This window comes from Saimiri boliviensis, chromosome 8 (genome assembly GCF_048565385.1).
Source record: "Saimiri boliviensis isolate mSaiBol1 chromosome 8, mSaiBol1.pri, whole genome shotgun sequence".
Lineage (NCBI taxonomy): Eukaryota > Metazoa > Chordata > Mammalia > Primates > Cebidae > Saimiri > Saimiri boliviensis.
Window position 1 is genome coordinate 68,729,615 of NC_133456.1, and position 20,721 is coordinate 68,750,335.

General features: G+C 43.8%; 1 protein-coding gene across 14 annotated transcripts in view; it reads right to left on the minus strand.

The window, feature by feature from the left end:
• Nucleotides 1–20,721, minus strand: part of PEX5L (peroxisomal biogenesis factor 5 like) — a 231,435-nt gene that overhangs the window by 46,106 nt on the left and 164,608 nt on the right. For all 14 annotated transcript variants that reach the window (XM_039478913.2, XM_074404587.1, XM_039478912.2 and 11 more), the window contains one exon: nt 16,365–16,460. In XM_039478913.2, the coding sequence (XP_039334847.1) occupies nt 16,365–16,460 (96 nt within the window). The remainder of the gene's footprint in view (nt 1–16,364; nt 16,461–20,721) is intronic.

Consider the following 20,721-nt stretch of genomic DNA (forward strand, 5'->3'; position numbering starts at 1 on the left):
CCCAAAGTGCTGGGATTACAGGCTTGAGCCACCGCGCCCGGCCAAAACCACATTTTAATAAATATTTTATAAATGTTTTTATAAATAGAACAATATTTAGAGTCATTTTATTGAACCTTGAGAATCTACCCAGAATACGCTTTGTAACATGTCCCTTCTAATTAGTTTTGTTGAGACCTGTTCACTTCAATAATAGACTAAAGAAGGCAGGAAAACCACCGCAGAGTGATGACTAAGTAAAGCACCGTCCACCACAACAACATTAAAGGATGAAAACGCCTTGTCCTCAAGGGCTTCCCATGACACAGAGTAGGAATGATTCTGGCAGGAACTGGAAACATACTCCGGGCAACACGGCAAAGAGAAATCCTGCACGTCCCCCCTTACTTGGAAAGGGGCTTGGTAGGTAAAGATTTGGCAATGAGAATTTAGTTGGGAGCTGGTGACGTAAGTTCACGGAAGGAACTCAATCACAAATGCAATTGTACAAGATGTTCTCTTTTCCCATTGCAGCTTAAATTGCTGCAGCAGGAATTTAGATTAGACATAAAGAAAATATATTCTGATTGAAACGATTGCAAGACATCGAAATGGGATACCTGGGAACGCTTCGAAATTTCTTTCTTAGTGATCACTAAAAAAAGAACAGATACTCAGGGCTGGCCCTAGGCAACGATGAAGAATCAGACTCACAGATCATCACGGCAGGACAGCCTTGGAAATCAAGGAGTCCAGAGATTCCCAAACTTGTCTGCACGTCGAATCACCTGCAGATCTTTCCCAAATTCAAAGCCAAGTACAGCCAGGACTCACTAAATCACGGCCTCTGGGGATGGGACACAGGTACCCAGACTTGCGGAAGCTCAGCAGGCAGTGCCAACAGCAGCCGGTCTGGGTGTCATGATGTAATCTAACAGTCTCCTGCTACAGAGGAAGAAACCGTGGCCTGCAGAGGGAAAGGACTTTTCCAAGACTGCTGGGGTGGCAAGGAGCGGAGAATTAGAACCTGTCTCCTGACTCTGATCTAATGCACAAGGCATATTTTACGACAACAGGCAAACAACATACTGTATAAAATTAATACATTCTCATAGATAAATTTTTTTTGAGACAGAGTCTTGCTTTGTTGCCAGGCCAGAGTGCTGTGGCGTGATCTCGGCTCACTGCAACCTCCGCCTCTTGGGTTCAAGCAATTCTCCTGCCTCAGCCTCCCGAGTAGCTGGGACTATAGGTGCCCACCGCCATGTCTGGCTAATTTTTGTATTTTTTGTAGAGACAGGGTTTTACCATGTTGGCCAGGATGGTCTCGACTTCTTGACCTCGTGATCTGCTGCCTTGGCCTACCAAAGTGCTGGGATTACAGGCGTGAACCACCGCGCCCGACCGATAATTTTGAAAAAGTATTGAAATTGTCAATGAAAAATAATGATTCCATCTCAGCACCCAGGGGCACGTTATTCATCACTGCTGATACTTTTGCATCTCCTACTCTTTCCCCAAGGTTCTTGGGGACTTAATAATTTTTGTAAAAGTTAAGGTCAGCGCTTACGGGAAAGGCTTTCTGGGAAGTTACAGGTACAGATGGTGCCTGGGGATATGGGGTCACAGACCTACCTTTGCCTCCCCTTCCGCCTATGGACACACAGCGTGAGGTCCCATCTTTCCTAAGACCTGCATGTAGCCTGATAATTAAATGGGTTCAGGATGGATTATGCCAGTTCTTCCTGAGTAATGAGGCAGAGGCTGGGTGTAAAAGGCCTCCCTTGCAGAGGTGGTGTCAACCAAAGTTGGACACCCGTAGTCAGGTCTCTGGGACCAGAGGAAGCTACACGGAGAAGCTGCATCTGCTTCTGCTCATGTGACCAATTTGCTTCCATCATGCTCCGGATCCTTGCCTGAATAAATCCAGAACCCTGACTTTACAGCAGTCTGTATTTATTTGAGTGTGTGTGCCTCACCCATTTCAGGCAACCTGAAGGATGCAAAGCCATTATTTAGAACGGGGTTATGTCTTTATTATTTGATGCAAATAATCACTGTGATTTGGAGCTATAAAATGAAACTTCACAGATGAAAGAAATAACTCTAATTTTGAAGATCAGATTGTATTATTGCCACCTGGCTAGTTGAACCTTCAATCTAATTTGTAAGGTGACTTAAACCTCATTCTTATAATTCAGTGTCTATTCATGATAGGTAGAGAACAGATGTTTTAGTATTAAAAACAGCTCATTTTGGAAAGGAAGACGTCGTCTTTAGAAGACAAAATGAGTCACAGACAAGGAAGAGGTTAACTTTAAATGCATCTTTCCCAAGTGTGTTCTTTATTCACTTTGGAGGCTACATAAATGTCTCTAATAAGCACCCTGCTACCATTCCAGTTTAACTGGTGGAAACACACTCAGCTTGGTCACACCTGGTCTGTGAAAATTCAATCTTTTTTTTTGCATTTAGGTTTAGAAACAGTGTGATCTATCTGCATCTCTTCTGTAGGCAGATCAGAGATCCAATCCTGTACGTATTTGCACGGTCATGACTTAGACGTGAAGGTCAGGCGTTCATTCCTTTTGTACGGCTACTCAAGCTCTTTGATGTAGGAAACAACTTGTGTGTAATAATCATGATATTCTAATTTTTTGGGCTTGACTTGGGGTTATTTATTCATTTTTTACTCTTTTGATACAAGTTAACTAAGATAGGATATCCCTATAAATGTTTTATTCCAGATTTCACCATACGACTCAGCTTTCCACAGGAGGTCGCATGCATATCCAGTTATCTGCTGTGGCTCATGTGTGGTGTTAATACTTTCTGGGTGTGTTTGAACACTCCACGGCACCCAGTCCCTTTCCATGCCTCCAGTTCTCTCAGTCCATTACAGGTAACTCTGCCCTTGCCACTGACTAATGGATATTTCCAAGAACATCAAGTAATTTTAATATAAATTAAAACAGATTGATAAAAAAATCTGAGATAAGGAAAGAAAAACATATTTCCAACCAAATTCCAAGTTCAAATAATTTTTAGCACTGTTTACCATCTGAATTCAGAATCTCCTTCTTCTAACACAGCTCCAAGGAAAAGTGCAAATGCTGCCAATAACCAGCCGCAAATACCTGCTTCCACGGCCCTCAACATCTCTGGATTTCAGCCCCCTCTCTGCCGTGATGGGTTGGGCCCTATAAATCCCTGATATGAGGCCCACATTTTAACATGGCCTGTGACATTTCACAGGACAGTACCAGAGGTTCCAGAAAAGACACTGGGCAATGTCATTAACAACTATGATGGGCCGGGCACGGTGACTCACGCCTATAATCCCAGCACCTTGGGAGGCCGAGACGGGTGGATCACCTGAGGTCAGGAGTTTAAGACCAGCCTGGCCAACATGGTGAAATGCCATCTCTGCTAAAAATACTAACATTCCCCAGGCGTGGTGGGTGCTTGTAGTCCCAGCTACTCAGGATGCTGAGGCAGGAGAATCACTGGAACCCAGGAGGCGGAGGTTGCAGTGAGCCGAGATCGTGCCACTGCACTCCAGCCTGGGTGACAGAGAGAGACTGTCTCAACAAACAAACAAAAAATCCAAAAAACTATGGTGGTTAGTTTAAAAAATTCGTTATTAATACATAATATTTGTACATATTTGTGAGGCGTATGTGATGTTCTGACAGATGCATACAATGTGTAATAATCAGATCAGGATAAAGAGTGTTTCTGACAGCTCACACACTTGTCATTTCTTTGTGTTGAGAACATTTCAAATCTTCTAGCTATTTTGGAGAACACAATAAATTATTGTTAACGACAGCTGTCCCACTGTGCCCTTAAACACTAGAACTTATTCTTCCTATCTCACTGTATTTCTGCACCCATCAACCAGCCTTACTTCATCACCCCACCACCCTCCCCAGCTGTGTCGGTTAATTTTATGTGTCAACCTCACTGGGCCGTGGAGTGCTGAGGTGTTTGGTTCACACTTCTGGGGGTATTTACGAGGGTATTTCGGAAGGAGCCTAGTGTTTGTATCCACAGACTGAGTAAAGCACATTGCCCTCCTCAACTGGGAGAGTGTCTTTCAACCTGTTGAGGGCCCTAATGGAACAAAAGGCAGAGGAGGGGAGAATTTACTCTCCACCTGGTTGGGTGAGCTGGGATGTTGGTCTTCTCCTGACCTCAGACTGGGTCTTATACCATCAGCTATCCTGGTCCTTAGACCTTCAGATTTGGACTGAGCTTACACAAAGGTTCGCCTGGTGCTCAGTCCGACCTCTGCACTCAGACTGGAATTACACCACAGACTCACCAGGGTCTACAGCATGCAAATGGCAGCTCTGGAGACATCTCAGCTTCCACAACTGTGTGAGCCAATTCCCGATAATAAATCTATATATGGAGATATCTATCTATCTATCCATCTATCCATCTCTACAGATGTAGATGGCCCTCTCCCTCCCTCCCTGCCCCCGTGTATATTATGTATATTCACCCACCGCACCCAACTATTAGGAAATATGTCTGAATATATTGATACATCTTCCATTGTTGATATAGTGTGATATTAGATGGGGTGAGTGGATATATATGTGCATATATATTTATATATAGATATCTCTATATTATTATACGGATATTGATCAACAGATATATCTCCTCTTGGTTCTGTTTCCCTGGAGAACCCCAACTAATAATTTAAGATCTAAGGTGTTGATGACTGATCACCTGGGAGGAAGAGGTAGAACTGGTTACCCTCCCCCATCAAAAAGTGGGCGAAGGATATGAACAGACACTTTTCAAAAGACGTATAATGAGGCCAACAAACATATGAAAATATGCTCATCATCATTAGCCATTAAAGAAATGCAAATCAAAACCACATTGAGATACCATCTCATGCCAGTTAGAATGGTGGTCATTAAAAAATCCACAGACAACAGATGCTGGAGAGAAAGTGGAGAAATAGAAACACTTTCATATTGTTGGTGGGAGTGTAAATTAATTTAGCCATTGTGGAAGACAGTGTGGCAATTCCTCAAGGATCTAGAACTAGAAATTCCATTTGACCCAGCAATCTCATTACTGGGTATATACCCAAGGGACTGTAAATCATTCTATTATAAAGACACATGCGCACATATGTTCATTGTGGCACTGTTTACAACAGCAAAGACTTGGAACCAACCCAAATGTCCATCAGTGATAGACTGGATAAAGAAAATGTGGCACATATACACCATGGAATAGTATGCAGCCATAAAAAAGGATGAGTTCATGTCCTTTGCAGGGACATGGATGAATCTGGAAACTAACATTCTCAGCAAACTGACACAAGATCAGAAAACCAAACACTGCATGTTCTCACTCATAGGCGGGTGTTGAACAATGAGAACACATGGGCATAGGGAGGGGAGCATCACACACTGGGGTCTGTTGTGGGGTGGGGGCCAGGGGAGGGATAGCAGTGGGTGGGAACATAGGGGAGGGATAATATTAAGAGAAATACCTAATATAGGTGACGAGGGGATGGAGGCAGCAAACCACCATGGCATGTGTATACCCATGTAACAATCCTGCATGGTCTGCACATGTACTCCAGAACTTAAAGTATATTAAAAAAAAGAACTGGTTATTCTCATGGAAAAGGATGATTCTCTTAATCAATAGGAAGTATTTATTTGTTAAACAGCTGTGTACCCAGCATATTATAGCATAGCATATGAATAAAGTCAAATTTAAGGTGTCTCTTTGCCCCCAGTGAGTTTACTCACTTTCCATCGAACCATGTATGGCTGTGTACTTGAGTTTCTACATATTAAACCAGTGAGCAGCTTAAGTGCTTTTAGTCAGAAAAGAGTAGTCACTCAGTATTTTGATTTTACTTTATAAAAGGTTTTTGTTGAGACAAATTTTGGCTTGTTTGTTTTGAGACAGGTTCTCTCTCTCCATTGCCGAGGGACAAGCAGGACTCACTGCAGCCTCAGCCTCCGGAGTAGCTGGGACTGCCTGCATCACCACGCCTGGCAAATTTTTAGATTTTTTTTGTAGAGATGGGGTCTTGCCATATTGCTCAGGCTCATCTTGAACTCCTGGGCTCAAGCAATTCTCCTGTCTTGGCCTCTGAAAGTTTGGGTAAAAATTATTTCTTATAAAAACCAGAATAAGCAGATAGCTCTATTGACTTGAATACAGAACTAAAGACTAAAACTATTTTAATGCCTGGCTTCACCATAAGGCAAAAATAAAGTGTGTGCCCTGCAGATCTAATTATGGTTCCTTTTCAATAAACACAGAGTAACAGTATTCAATGCTACAGAAAGTTTTATAGAATACTGATGATTGATTTAACCAGTGAAGCATTGCTAAGCAAAAATACAGGATTCGGAGCATTCAACAGAAATAAAATTATGTTATTCTTCCTATAGAAACAAAAATTTGGCTGAGTGTGGTGGCTCATGCCTGCAATCCAAGCACTTTGGAAGGTTGAGGTGGGCAGATAGATCACTTGAGTTCAGGAGTTCAAGACAGCTAGGGCAACGTGGCAACATCCCGTCTCTACAAAAAATATACAAAAATTAGCCAGGCCTGGTGGTACATGTCTATAGTCCCAGCTACTCAGGAGGCTGAGGTGTGAGGATTCCTTGAGCCCGGAAGGAGGTGAGGCCAAAGTGAACTGAGATTACACCACTGACCTCCAGCCTGGGTGCCTGAGTGAGATCTTGTCTTAAAAAAAAAAAAGAAAGAAAGAAAGAAAAAAAGAAAAAGTTTTAATAGTAACTGCATTCAATAGTGAAATACATGTGACAGAGAAACAGAGGGATGCTTTCTAATATTCCCACAACTCAAAGTAACTAGGCGATCAGAGCTGGAAGGGCCCTGTGGCAGAAAGTGCTCACTGCCAATCAAAACGCCCTCTAACTGTGGTAACTGAGCTGTTTCTGGTAAAGCATGTCTCAGCTTCCCTTGTATTGGGGTAGGGTCCGCGGGGATGGTAGCAGTGTGCTGTGCCTGACTCAGTACCTGCCGGTGAAGTGTGAGGAGATGAGAGTGGAGTCAGAGCTTTCAGGAAAGTGCTGGAACTACCTCCCCAAGCGCCCTCTTCCCTGGCCTGGAATGGAGCAAGAATCGACCACGCAGATGAGGCCGACACCCTTGGGGATGGAGGAACAAGAAGTTACGAGGAACTCAGGACCTGGGTAGTAGCACTGGCTAGATCTCTGCTAGTTTGGGACTTCCATTACACACAAAAGAGATAAACTATATTGTCTGAACAACTGCATTTTTGGGAATCTTTTATAGGTATTAGTGTTACCCTAATTCATAGATGCACCTCAAGAATCATCAATACCAGTTTCCTAAAAGTTCCTTTGCAACGTTTGTCATTTCTCTACTTTATTGCTCTTTAGGCAATGTATTCTGTAATTAATACATTTTTTAACTTAAATAGGCCAAATCTCTTAAGCATTGCCTAAATTATGTCTGTGAAATCACCAGTTTGAAGTGCTAGCTATGTTTTTAAATATATATGCAAACAAACGCACAATTATTAAAATAAAATGTTTATCTGTTTTCCATCTGATCTCACAGTACATGAAATCCAATTTAATTTCAACCATGGATTTTCCTGATGAAAAAGCTGAGGCTCAAATGCTGCATTTTCAAAATTAGAACCAGGAACTACATGTACTTTGAGGCTTTCTCCACGTTCATTATTACACTGCTTTACTTTTTAATTGTAAGTCGGACATGTGACTCTGGACACAAAGCCTTCCAACATATGGTTCAAACGACTTGTAAGCTACATCTGATTGGTGTTTACAGAATCTCTTTGAAGAGAAAAGAGTAAAAGTTATTGTCCTGGTCATCAGTGGACAAACAGAAGCAGAGGAGTCTGCCACTCCTCAAGGCTGGCTCAGACAGAGCTTCTGTCTTTCCATGTTCATGTTCTTCTCCACCTGTTTGCTTGCTAAGTATTGATTGATGAGATCATGTCTAGAATGCAGAGCCTAGATTTCTCAGATTCAAAGTTAAGGGAATTTTCCAAGCTACTTTTTGGTCTGGAGGTAGTCTACAAATCTGATGGTCTCGAAGAGTTACCTGTGAGTAACTAAGGTTTTGTTAGAATGGGTTAAGTTAAATATTTTTATTACTTTAGGATTTACATAGCAGATATCAAAAAGAAGTGAAAGAATATGGCAACTACCCATAAAAAAATACAAAAAATAATTTTTTTTGTATTTTAGTAGAGAAAGGGTTTCACCATGTTGGCCAGGATGGTCTCCATCTCCTGACCTTGTGATCCACCTGCCTCAGCCTCCCAAAGTGCTGGGATTACAGCTGTGAACACCGTGCCTGGCCGGAAGTGCTTTCTTGCTGTATCCTCACATGTTTGTGGGACACACAAGCTCCCTCAGATCTCTTTTATGAGGGTGTTTTGCTCCTTCATGACCTCATCCCTTCCCAAAGGCCTCATGTCTTCATACCATCTCACTGGGGATTGGGCTTCAGCCTATGAACGTTAGCGGGACACAAACGTTCACACCACAGCAATTGCCTCTGTTTCTGAAACAAGGAATTACTAGTTAGTAGTAAACTTCTTCACCGCCCATGTTCTTATAACAGTAATTACCAATTTGCTATGATTTTTCATGAAATGTTGTTGGAGGCGATGTTAGCTTGAAGCCTGAAGAGGGGGCTATCTTGAGGACTGTGTCCTCTTCAATAGGACATATCCATGGAGATTGTCATGAAGCAGGTGTAGGGGCTTTGCGGGAGCAAAGGCAAAGGGTCCTCAACCAGCTCCTTGGTGAAGGGCTGAACCGAATGTCCCCCGGGAACATGGCCTGTCATGAAAAAGGTCTTCATTTATTCTCCTTTGGGGGTCAGAGAGGACAAGCTTAGAACTAGCTAGAAGAGGGGGAACAGTTGAAAACGTCCCATCCAGAATGAATGAATACCTCGCTTCTGTGCTACAAGGGTAATCTTCCAATTCTGGGAGCGCTAAAAGGTGCTGGGAGCGGGGATAAGGAAGACTGCAGCGGAACGGATGAGGCTGGGGACCGTGAGTAGTTATCCATGGCTGCTCAGCAAAGCACCCTGCACACAGCAACTTCAGACAACACATGTTTACTCTCTCACACTGTTTCTGAGGGTCAGGAATTGGGGACTCACCTAGCTGGATGGCTCTGACTTGGGGTCTCTTATGAAGGTGGAATTAAGCTTCTGGCTGGGCCCGCAGTCCTCCCAAGGCAGGTTGAGAGAATCCGTTCACAAGATGGCTCTGTGACGTGGTAAGGCCAGGAGGCCTCAGTTCCTCACTAGCTGTTGGTGGAAGGCCTTGGCTCCTCACCACATGGGCTGCCGAGGGTCTGCATGATGTGGGAGCTGGGTTTACCCAGAGCAAGTGATTGAGGGAGAGAGCACGGAGGAGGCATAGAATACACAATGACCCATCTTGAAAGTCACACGCCGTGACTTCCACTTTGTTCTATTGGTGAGAAGTGAGTCACCAAGTCCAGCCCACACTCAAGAGGAAGAGAATTCATCTCCCATAGTTTGGAGGGAGTATCAGATAATTTGTGGACATGTTAAACTGTCACAAGTCACGTTTCATGTAAAGCTAAAGAAAAGAGAACTGGGGGACGAGGAGAGCTCAGAGCTCTGGAATTGAAAGGTCTCAGTAGAACGTAGCAGTCTCAGTTCATCTGCCGGAAGGGTGTCAAGGTGTGCTTCCTGCTCTTGCCGCTGATGACTGAGCTGTACCCTCCTTCGTCCACACGTCCTCATGCTTCCTCATTTACGCATTTCATTATTCTTTAAAACAATTGCTTGTAAGAATGCTTCCTCAGGGTAAGAGTCAAGCCGTGAAAACGTTGCTTAAAGGCATAAAACAAGCATCATGGTAACACTGGAGCTCAGCGGGATGTGATTTTGAATCTGGGGGAAGAGCGCATCCTTTGTTAGGCGGTCAGTAAGTTAGCCGTGTATCACAAGCAACTGATGTTTAGATGAAATTGATGCATTAAAATAATAAACTGTTAATTTGTTCATTTATCCAGAAAAAATTTGCAGCAGGTTCCATCACAGGTGCTGGGAGCATAAAGAAGAGTGAATAAAGGAGGCCGCAGACTGGCATGGGAGACGGACGTGAGACCCGTAATAGCTGCATCCCACGATAAGCTATACTTGCGTGAGCACCTGGTTTGTATTTATCTGTGATTCTTCACCTTAGTTACTCCTTAAGGGCAGAGTTGGTCCTATTCAATTTTCCATTACTAGCACCCAGCACAGTGCCTGGTCCACAGAAGGAGCTTAAGGACGTCTGATGCATGTGTTGCTAAATCCAGTGCATTCTAAAGGTTGCAGCACTTAGAGAGTATAACTAGCGAAACATGATACCGGTTGCTGGCTGGCTCCCTCCTTTCCCGCGAACGGTGATGAAGTAGGTATTTTTGGCTTTTGTTTGCAGGTGTGCCGACTTCTTACGTGACCTTCTCTCTCTTCTGCAGATGCAGCATAGTTCTCTCCAGGAGTCTCCACTCTCGGGAGGCAGCCTTGGGCCTCGCTGAGCTCTGGAAGCTCCTTCGCAGCCTCTCACTCCTGGGTCTCCCTGTGCGTCCTTCCTAGGGATCCCGGGGAGCGGACAGTGCATTTAAGCTGCTGGCTGTAAGGAAAATCCAGGAGGACGCATAGACGAAGCTCCTCTCTCCTTTGTTCAGGGAAGATGCATTTTATTTTTTAAGCCCAGAACAGGAGTATCTACCTCTGTCCTAAAATTGCAATACTGTAGGCAGAGATAATTTTTCTTTTCTCTTCTTATTCTTCAGAGATAAGGTCTCATTCTGTCACTCAGGCTGGAATACAGTGGCATGATCAGGGTTCACTATAGCCTCTACAACCTCCTGAGCACCTGGGATGATAGGGATGTGCCACCACGCCTGGCTAATTTTTCTATCTTTCCATAGAGATGAGGTTTTACCATATTGTCTAGGCTTGTCTCAAACTCCTGGGCTCAAGAAATCTGCCTGTCCAGGAGTTTGAGACCAGCCTGGGCAACATGGTGAAACCTCACCTCCCAAAGGGCTAGGATGACAGCCTAGGATGACAGGCACGAACCACCACACCCGACTTAATTTTTCAGAATGATGTTAAGCTATGGAGGCAAAGAGCCTCCCTCATATGAGGCTTTCCTAGAACTAAGAGTTCCGTGCAAGCTGGGCAATGACAGTCTTTGCACATCAGCAGGTTCCCAGGTCATTCACTACAAATAACATGCTTACGTGGTTTTAGTTGTCTTTTCTCCAAGAATGGACAATGTATTTTAGGGCATTTCAGCTCAAAAATTAGTCAATTTGCACATTTCTAGGTATTACTTAATTTAAGTGAAAATGAGTTCATACCATGTAAAACACAAAATAGGCCCAATGTTATTGGCAAGATTGGTTAGAGCCTGCATTCTTATAAATGTGTCTCAGACTGACACTGACACCAAGCCACCTACAGAGGACACTGCAGCCAGGTCCCAGGCAGAAATCTGCATGCTCCAGGCAGAACTGTTTACATCAGCTATTAAAATGGAGACACCATTATGACGGAGGATTATACGGAACTTCACATACACTAGACAGATGGAAAAAAGTGTGACCCATACAAAGTGATTGACATTCATTTATAAACAGATTCCATTCGCTTCATTCATCCATCCATTCATTCCACAAATACTTATTGATTATCTGTAGGTACCAGAAATTGTTCTAGATACTGGGGTACAGTGGTAAATAAGAGACAAGGCCCGTTTTCTCCAGGAGTCTGAATTTTTAAAGTAGAAAGACAGATCATAGACAGATAAATAAATAAAAACAAACAAGAAAGGACCCAGTGATAAATGCTAGGATGAAAAACCAAGGCCCAGGTGATGTGATGGCAGCTGAGTGGTCAGGGGCAGTTTTTCTGAGGCATTGGCAATCCAGCTAAAGTTTGAATGGCATGAAGGAACCTGCCCCTGGGGGAAGAGCACTCCTCAGAGACAGAAGAGAAGGTAGGGACGGTGGGCAGTGAACTCGGGTGTGGGAGAGGAACAGAGACAAAGGCAGGAGCCAAAACACCTTGAGCTCAGTACCGGGACTGAGCAGCAGGAGAGAGAGCGGAGAGGTGGCCAGGGGCCCATCGTCAGGCAGGACGATGACGAAAAATGGAACAGGATGTGAAACAGGAAGAACATTGGAATCAGATGACATAAAATCATAAGGCAGAGATTTTGGAACAATTCAACTCGCTCCAGGCATGATTTTCATCTGGAGCTTCCCAGGATTGAAAATTGCCTCTGATGAAGGCAATCTGCATCACCATTCTTTCCTTGTCTTGAAATAAAGAAGAAGACACTTTCAGTCCTTTTAAGAATCTCATATCCCACTGTAGAGTCTCTGACTTACAGCTTTCCCCTTGATTACCAACAGAATACATCTTTATGATGGAACATTTGGAAAATACAAATAAGCCAACAGAAGAAGGAAAAAAACCATTCCAAATCCAGCCACCCCAGAATAACCACTGGCAACATCTGGGCACAGAATCTGCTATGGTCTGAACGCGCGCTCTCAAATTCCTGTGTTGAAAGCTAACTCCAAAGATGGTATTGAGGGAGGGCCTTTGGGAGGTGGTTAGGTCATGAGGGCGGGCCTGTCATGAATGGGGTTGGCGCCTTTACACAAGAGGCCTGGGGGGTGTGTTAGCCTCTCTCGCCCTCTGCCATGTGGGGACACAGCAAGATGGACACTGCCATCCATGAGGAACCAGCCCTCAGCAGACACCAAATCTGCTGGCAACTTTATCTTGAACTTTTCAGCCTCCAGACTGCAAGCAATACACTTCTATTACTTATAAATTACCACGTCTCAGGTGACCTTGTTACGGCAGCTCAAACGGACTACGACAAACTATCTTCATGTTCACACGATGCAGTGGTTCAGAACACAAACTCCGGAGTCTGGGCGAGAATTGCTGCTCTGCCACTTGCTAAACTTGTTTTGAAATTTGCTAGTTGACTTTCAGTCTATCTTAATTGCTTATAAAATGCTATGTAAGTGTCTGCCATGTCTTAAGCCTCAGTTCTCTCATCTGCAAAGTGGGGAAGTAACCTTACTTTCTTCATAGGACTGCTGTGTTAGATAAGCCATGGAACGCTCCTGGTTTAGGGCCCGGTATGTAGTACATCCTTCTGCACGTCAGCTTTTACGCTATTATTTTGCAAAGTGGGGATTACACTGTAAGACTTTCCATGCATAAACTACTATTCCAATTATCACTAGGCATTTTTAATCATTACATAGTATTGTGCTATAAGGATATAATTCAGACAAACTCTGTTACGGGACACTTTGGCTTTTTCCAAATTTTCACTATTTAATGAAATTCTACAGATAAAATATTGCAACTTTCAGGTTACTTCTCCAGGACAAATTCTGCAAAGTGACAGGGTCGATGGGCATACATATTTCCAAGACTCTTTTGAGGCATATTATTATGTCTTCTACCATGAATTTAGATAATACCTTGGATAAGAATAATGTCTGGAAGTAAATAATCCACATATGTGTGCAGTTTTGAAGGCATGATTTACCATGAGCTGAATGGAAACACGTTATCTCCTCCCTCCCCATGCATTCACACACGTTCTTCCCCACACCTGTTCACACCTGTGGTGGGCACCACCTCCCTTCATTCCTCAGGGAGGCTTCTCAGCACCAGGCTTCTAGTTAAGCAACTTTGCTTACTGTTTTCTGATTTGCTGGGAATTCTGTACTTACCGTTCTTTTAGACATAAACTCATAAAGTTTCAGTATATTGGGAATCCAGGCCGCTCACCTAACAGGCGATGTGACAGCAACACAGAGTGAACAAGGGGCGTGTCCAGACTGGTCCCGTGGACCACACAATCGTTAGACTGCTCAGTCATGCTGGACCATTTATTTATCTGTAGAACCCAGACCAGCAGCCAGTGTGGTTTGCTGGATGAATAACTGCTTGAAGTAACTTATAGCCTCCTAGGATTTTGTAACAGGAAGGGATCATAGAGGCACAAAACTGAAGCCTGCATTGGTTAATGAGATATAGGTTGTTATATAATATTAGTGACAAGTTGAAATAACAACTCAGTTCCCAGCACAGACAAGGAGAAGCCAGGAGATGTGGCTTGCTGGGGTGAGAGGAGCATGAAGAGAAAAGCCTAATTCTGACTTGCTCCAGGGCGGGCAACACTGAGACCAAGCAAAACTGCAACTTGGTGGCAGGCCAACTTCAGCAAAATACAAGAAAGGACTCTTTGGCTGGGCGGGTGGCTCACGGCTGCCATCTCAGCAACTTTGAGAGGCCGTGGTGGTGGGTGGATCACAAGGTCTGGAGATTGAGACCATCCTGGCCAATATGGGGAAACCCCATCTCTACTAAAATACAAAAAATTAGCTGGGCGTGGTGGTGTGTGCCTGGAGTCCCAGCTACTCGGGAGGCTGAGGCAGGAGAATCGTGTGAACTCGGGAGGCGGAGGTTGCAGTGAGCTGAGATCACACCACTGTACTGCAGCCTGGGCAACAGACCGAGATTCCGTCTCAAAAAAAATTAAAAAAATAAAAATAAAAATAAAGAACTTTTTGATAATTAGTACTGTCCAAAATGGAAGTGAGTTTTCTTGAAAAACAGTGAGTTGCCCCTAATTGGAAGTGTTCAAGTAGAAACAGGGTGATAATTTGTGAAGTGTTTTCATAGAAAAAACTTTTTGGTTTGTATGGGGGATAATGACTTCTAAGGTCTCTACCAAGGCAAAGATTAAATGACTGGGGAATACATATATCTTGATAGATATTTTTATCTTGTTGATCTGTTACTGTGTAATTAAGTCTTTGAATGTGAATTCATTAACTTTCTCATTACAAATGAGACTTGATAAATTTAAATTTCTTTACTTACCCAAGATTCAACAGGTTTAAAATAGTCTTTTTAGTGGTATTTCAGTGTGCTATGCACAGTAGGAGTTCAAAAGATAAGATTTAAATTAGCTCTTAATTTTGGAAAACCTACATTTAAAGTAAATTGGGCTACAGGCGCTATGCATTTGAACAATTTGATTGAACTCAGCTGGTCTCAATGAAATACATCAGCTGATCACATTCAAGGGCACTAAATATTCATTAGCTTTTTTCTTTATTTAAAAAAAAGCTAAAATTAAGGAATTTAGGTAGAAAGTATTGTGGTGAGATAAAAGTGTTCTTTTATTGGCTTTCTGAATAATAATCTGAAATTGCAGCTGGAAGTCTTTCAGAATAGAAAGAATCCTTTTAATATGAAACTGCAAATTTTATCACACTTCAAGTATAGAGGGACTGAAAAACCACCCTTTAGTGTAATCATTTCATCCAAATTCTAGGAAGACAAATCACATAAATGAACCATATTCTAGAAACGCTTTCAATTTTCAAGATTTCATATCCGTCATAGAAATGGAGGTTCCAACAAGTTCCTAAGTTCAGTGAAAAGCTCCACTCTCAAACAGCAATCTAGCAAAGCTCTGATGGGTTGCAGAGACAGCATCTGTGATGCACTCTTTCGGAGTCTACCCACGAAGGAAATGGATTAAAAAAAACAGCAAAAGCTGCTTTCTGTTTATTTAGGTTTTTTTTTTTTTTTAAACTTCCCTTCTTTCCTCCCTTCCTTCCTACCTCTTCCCTTTTCTTTCTCGCGCCTTCTTATTAGAAGGCTAAATATAGAAATCAATGTTCCAATCAGGTATTCATTTGAATTATCAACAATGTTTTGGACATTCTTATAATACAATTGGCTCAAGTCGAGATGAACTATCCGTTAGCTAGAATATTCCAGCCATGCCCTTTGCTCACCTAATTAGGAAAAGATATATCCTATGAGCAGCAAGACCTTCGGTTTCAGACCCTGTGTTAGATGCGAGAGACAGAAAAATATGAGGCATGAACCGTGGCCTCACAGAGGCCCAGCAAATCCACAGCACTGCTTCACCACAGAACCTAGACCAGACTCAGAGTCCTTTCTGGCCCAAGACTCCTGACAGTTATTGGTAATCGATCGCCAAACTGACTCCCGACAGTCTCTGCTCATCTATTGCCAAATTGGCGTAAGGGATCATATGTATCTGTCATCTCTGGTGGGAAATCCAATGTTCTCAGGTACACTGATTGTACCAGATTCTGTACCAAATGACTGTCTCATTCTGACAATCACAATCATAGCTATTTCATGTCTATAATGGAAGACCCGTTTCATTTCTATTTTGCCGACGTTTGGTTTCTGAATGCCATTCTCAGGAGCATGAAATAGAAAAACTGAATTTGAAGAAAAGTTACCTCCACCGCCGCTTTCGCCCTTTCAAACTCTTCTTCTAGGGAGTGGTTTCTCGAGAGTAGCGCGCTTCCCCAGCGGTGCTCTTTGGTGAGCCGAGCCTGGAATCAAGCACACACACGGTGTGTTGGAATCACGTGACACCACACAAACAGACAGGTACTTTCCTTTCCCATTTCACTTCCCTCGCCTGTAGGAATCATCTGTGGTTGATGACATTTTGGAGTACTGTCAGGCACGGTGCTGCCTAAACCGAGGTGACGTCCATAAATACGTGTGAACATGCATGCGTGATCCTTCCCACAGTGGGTCTCAGCCCTGGGCGTATTAAAACCACTCCTCATGCCTCATCTCCCAAAGCTCTTATTTTAATTGGCCTCTATTCCAGGCCTTGACATTTCAGTAAACCTCTCCAAGTGACTCTGATACACAGCTAGGACGGGCAGTCTCCATCACAAGTCTAGTTTGAGAATCTGATAGTCAAGCTTTCCGCTTGCGAGGAAGATCGGCCTCCGGGTGAAAGCATAAAAGCTGCAGAAGGGAAAGTGGCCTCCAGGCCTCTCCCTGTGCGCGCACAGCAGATCTTGGTGCGGAATTCTCTTCCTCTGCTGGCATTGCCTTATGCATCATTTCTTAGGATTCTGCTCTCTATTAAATAATAATGAACCACTTAGATATCAAAATCATGTCTGATAAGGCCAACTGCTTTGCTACAATTAACAGGCAACGTAATACCTACATAACTTGGCCAAACGCAAGGATTTTCAGAAGACCTTTCCCCAAGAGTCTGCTGTAATTTTAAAAAGGTGATTAATTTTTAATTTCACAAAAAATACTTACTTTGAAAAAAAAATCAGTCATGGAAATTAAGAGGTGGACCACTAGACCTTTCTGCAGTCACACAAACATTTGTACAGCCAGAGTGCTGTGTATGGTAACACGAACAGGAATGTGTTTCAAACAACATGAAACATCAGAGGCTTGCCATTCTTTAGTTTCTCACTCAACAATTTATCTTGCAGAGTTTCTATTTCTGTGTTTTTGGTTTTGGTCTACTGCTCTGGTCAACCAGGGATCCATGGGGACAGCAAGCTTGTCTGGCAGCTTCTGTACTCTGGATGCCCAGCACAGGGCCTGACCTGGAGGGAGCGCTCACATAGCCCACGGGCTTCAGGTTGAGGGATGCACTGAGACAAGCTAGGCCCTGGGGAAGAGGAGAGGGCCTTGGGGTAAATTTCCCCAGCCCTTTGGTTGTAGAGTGGAGGTGGGGTAGGGTGAGTGACTTCTTGGTGTATGTGTGTTAGGTCTGTAGCAGGGACGCTCAACCCTGGCTTCCGTGGGAATTACCTGAACAGGCCTGGACCCCACCGCAACCTATTAAATAAGAAATTCTGGGGCTGGACCCTGGGCCTTTTGATGTTTGAAAAGCTCCTCTGATAATTCTGAAAAGCAGTCATGGTTTGAAAATCACGGTTCTACAGCGAAACTTTCCTCTGCACACAGCACTCGCCTCCACATCGCTCAGCTGCTCTCTGTTCGTCTTCCTACCACTGTCGGTCCTGTAGGACACCCCCTCTTCTCTCATGACACGATAGCACTACCAGACACTGCTCTCAGTACTTTAGACCAGGCGTCCCCAAACTTTTTACACAGGGGGCCAATTCACTGTCCCTCAGACCATTGGAGGGCCGCCACATACTGTGCTCCTCTCACTGACCACCAATGAAAGAGGTGCCCCTTCCTGAAGTGCGGCGGGGGGAGCGAATAAATGGCCTCAGGGGGCCACATGTGGCGTGCGGGTCATAGTTTGGGGACACCTGCTTTAGACATTACAACGTATTTCACTCTTTCAGCAACTTCATGAGGTAGGTATCATCAACTCCATATTCAAGATGATGATGTTGAGATACAGAGAACTTAATCCCCTTGCCCAAAGTTACACAGCTAGTAAGTGACAGGGCTGGTGCTTCAAGGCCATGCTCATCACCACTGCCCTGCACTGCCTTTCCCAAGCCATGCTAGGAAGACAGAAAACACAGAAAAGCTGCCCCTGGGGGGGCCAGCGCATGGGTGAAGAGTCAACCTGGAAGCCCTAAGAATACTGTGGATTGCAAGCAATAATGATGTGATTGTAACTGTAAACAACAGTGTTGGGGGGTTGCTTTAATAAATGTGGAACGCTTATTTATTGAAACATTAATTTAATGTTTTAATAAATGTTTCTTTCCTTGTTGGGAATACTCAGTAACTCCCAGCAGACAGTAGCTGCTCCATAAGTAGTCGATAAATAGTTGTTGAAAATATGCTGTCAGTGAAGAGAGGAGTGAATGAATTAAAGGTATTTTCTCTCCTCAACCCCAGAAACTGTTTTCAGCCAAGGTTCTCTGGTCAGTCCAGGAGACTAAGGGGAACTTACAGGAACCTGAGAGGGGTCTTGTCTTTTCGTCCTGGATCTGGATCTGGAGTGGCAGAGGGCTGTGTTAGCAAAGTCCAACTGCCTGGGCTTCAGAAGTGGGGAAGAGCAGGTGACCGCCCGAGGGGGCTGCCTAGCAACACGCAAGGCCCACAGACAGCACAGGGAGAGGCACCTGCACGGGTGTGTGCAGTCAGAGGTGGGAAGAGGGAGGGATGGTGGGGCACCTCTGGGCTTGCAGGAGTATCTGTGCCTCACCGTTGGGTGGCCCAGGCTCATGGGTCACCACGAACAAGAAGTCTCCCTTTCTAGGCCACGTGAAAGCTACTAGCACCTCCTCCTAACCCAGACACCTGATACAGGGAAGGTGACCTGAAATACGAAAGTGAGATCAACTATCATATCATCCTGGCAAGTGGGGTCTTAGGGTCAGATTTAATATCAGCAAATAAAAGTAACAGGACATTGCTTGTGCTCCAGGGTTGTGGCAGCAAATTCATACTCATTGTAAAAGCAAAAGAACTTATGATAGAAAAATGTATGCCCAACTCTGAAAAAGGCAAATTGAGACTGTGGGCTTTCTTCATATCATGGGAGAGGATTTTCTGTCTTCTTGATCCTTGTATTAGTTTCTTATGGCTGGTGTAACAAATACAAATTACCACAAACTGTTTGACTTGAAAAGACAGAAGTTTCCTCTCTCAAAGTTCTGGAGACTAGAATTCTAAAATCAAGGTGTTAGCAGGGCCACGCTCCTCTGAAGGTTGAGGGGGAGTCTGCACCCGGCCTCTCTGATTGCTGGTGGCTTCAGGCATTCTCTGGCTTATGGCTGCCGCCCTCCATGCTGCCTCCTCTTCTCTCTCAAAACTCTGTCTGCCTTACTCTTACAGGTACATGTGGTTGCATTTAGGGCCACCCAGAGAGTTCAGGAAAGCCTCCTTCTCTCAAGACCTCTAATTTAATCATGTATTTTGCTATATCTGGCCACCTTTCACTCAACTACAACCCTGATCTGACACTTTTGGGCCACAATATATTCGATGAACAAATATAAGCAAATATAAAGGGGAAGATGGCTCACAGCCTTTTAAGATTAAGTTGTTAGGATGCTGTACCCCAGTAGAGATGTTAACTCTAAGGATGACATCTTACTGTCTTGCAAAAAGTTAGCCAGTCTTGTATCTAACTAGGCAAACTCATTTTGACATTTCTTTCCCAGCTGGATATATAAAGCTCTATTCCTCATTACTTTGCTTTTGCAACCCACTCTATTATCTTCCTATGAGTTCCTTCATTAATAAAACAAACAAACAAAAATTTCAAGTGTGGACACATGATAAGAAGAAGCAGACTACGGGAAGATACATATGAGTAATGCTGATAAACTGGTTATATTGCTTAGCAGTATAGAGAGGAATGGGGAAAAAACAACTGCACATTACACTCATACGTTAGAGTTGCAGCATCTTGAACACAGTGATTTCCAAGCCTTTGTGGGCATCAGAATCACTGGAAGGCCTTGTTAAAATGCAGATTGCTAGGCCCCACCCCCAGGGGCTCTGATTCAAGGTCTGAGGTAAGGCCTCAGACTCTGCATTTCTAGCAAGTTCTCGGGTGACACTGATGGTGTAGGCTCGGGAACTGCACAGACAGCCTCTGATCTAGACGCTGGCCTTGTGTGCATACAGCTCACAAGTGCTCTGGAGTTCACTAACGGACTCTCACATAGCCACTTCTTTTCTCTTTTGCATGGTTTTGAAGGATGCTCCACAGCTCTAGCAAGCTCCTGGAAACGCCTGGGCTCCACAAATGGCATTTCAATCAGTTCAGCCTAACTGGATGATAAGATACTGCACTCTCCAAAGAAGAAAGCACTAAGTTCCCCTGACTGTTGACTGTTCTGAATGATAAGCACTAGGTAAAGAGAGAGAAGAAATAATTTAACAGTT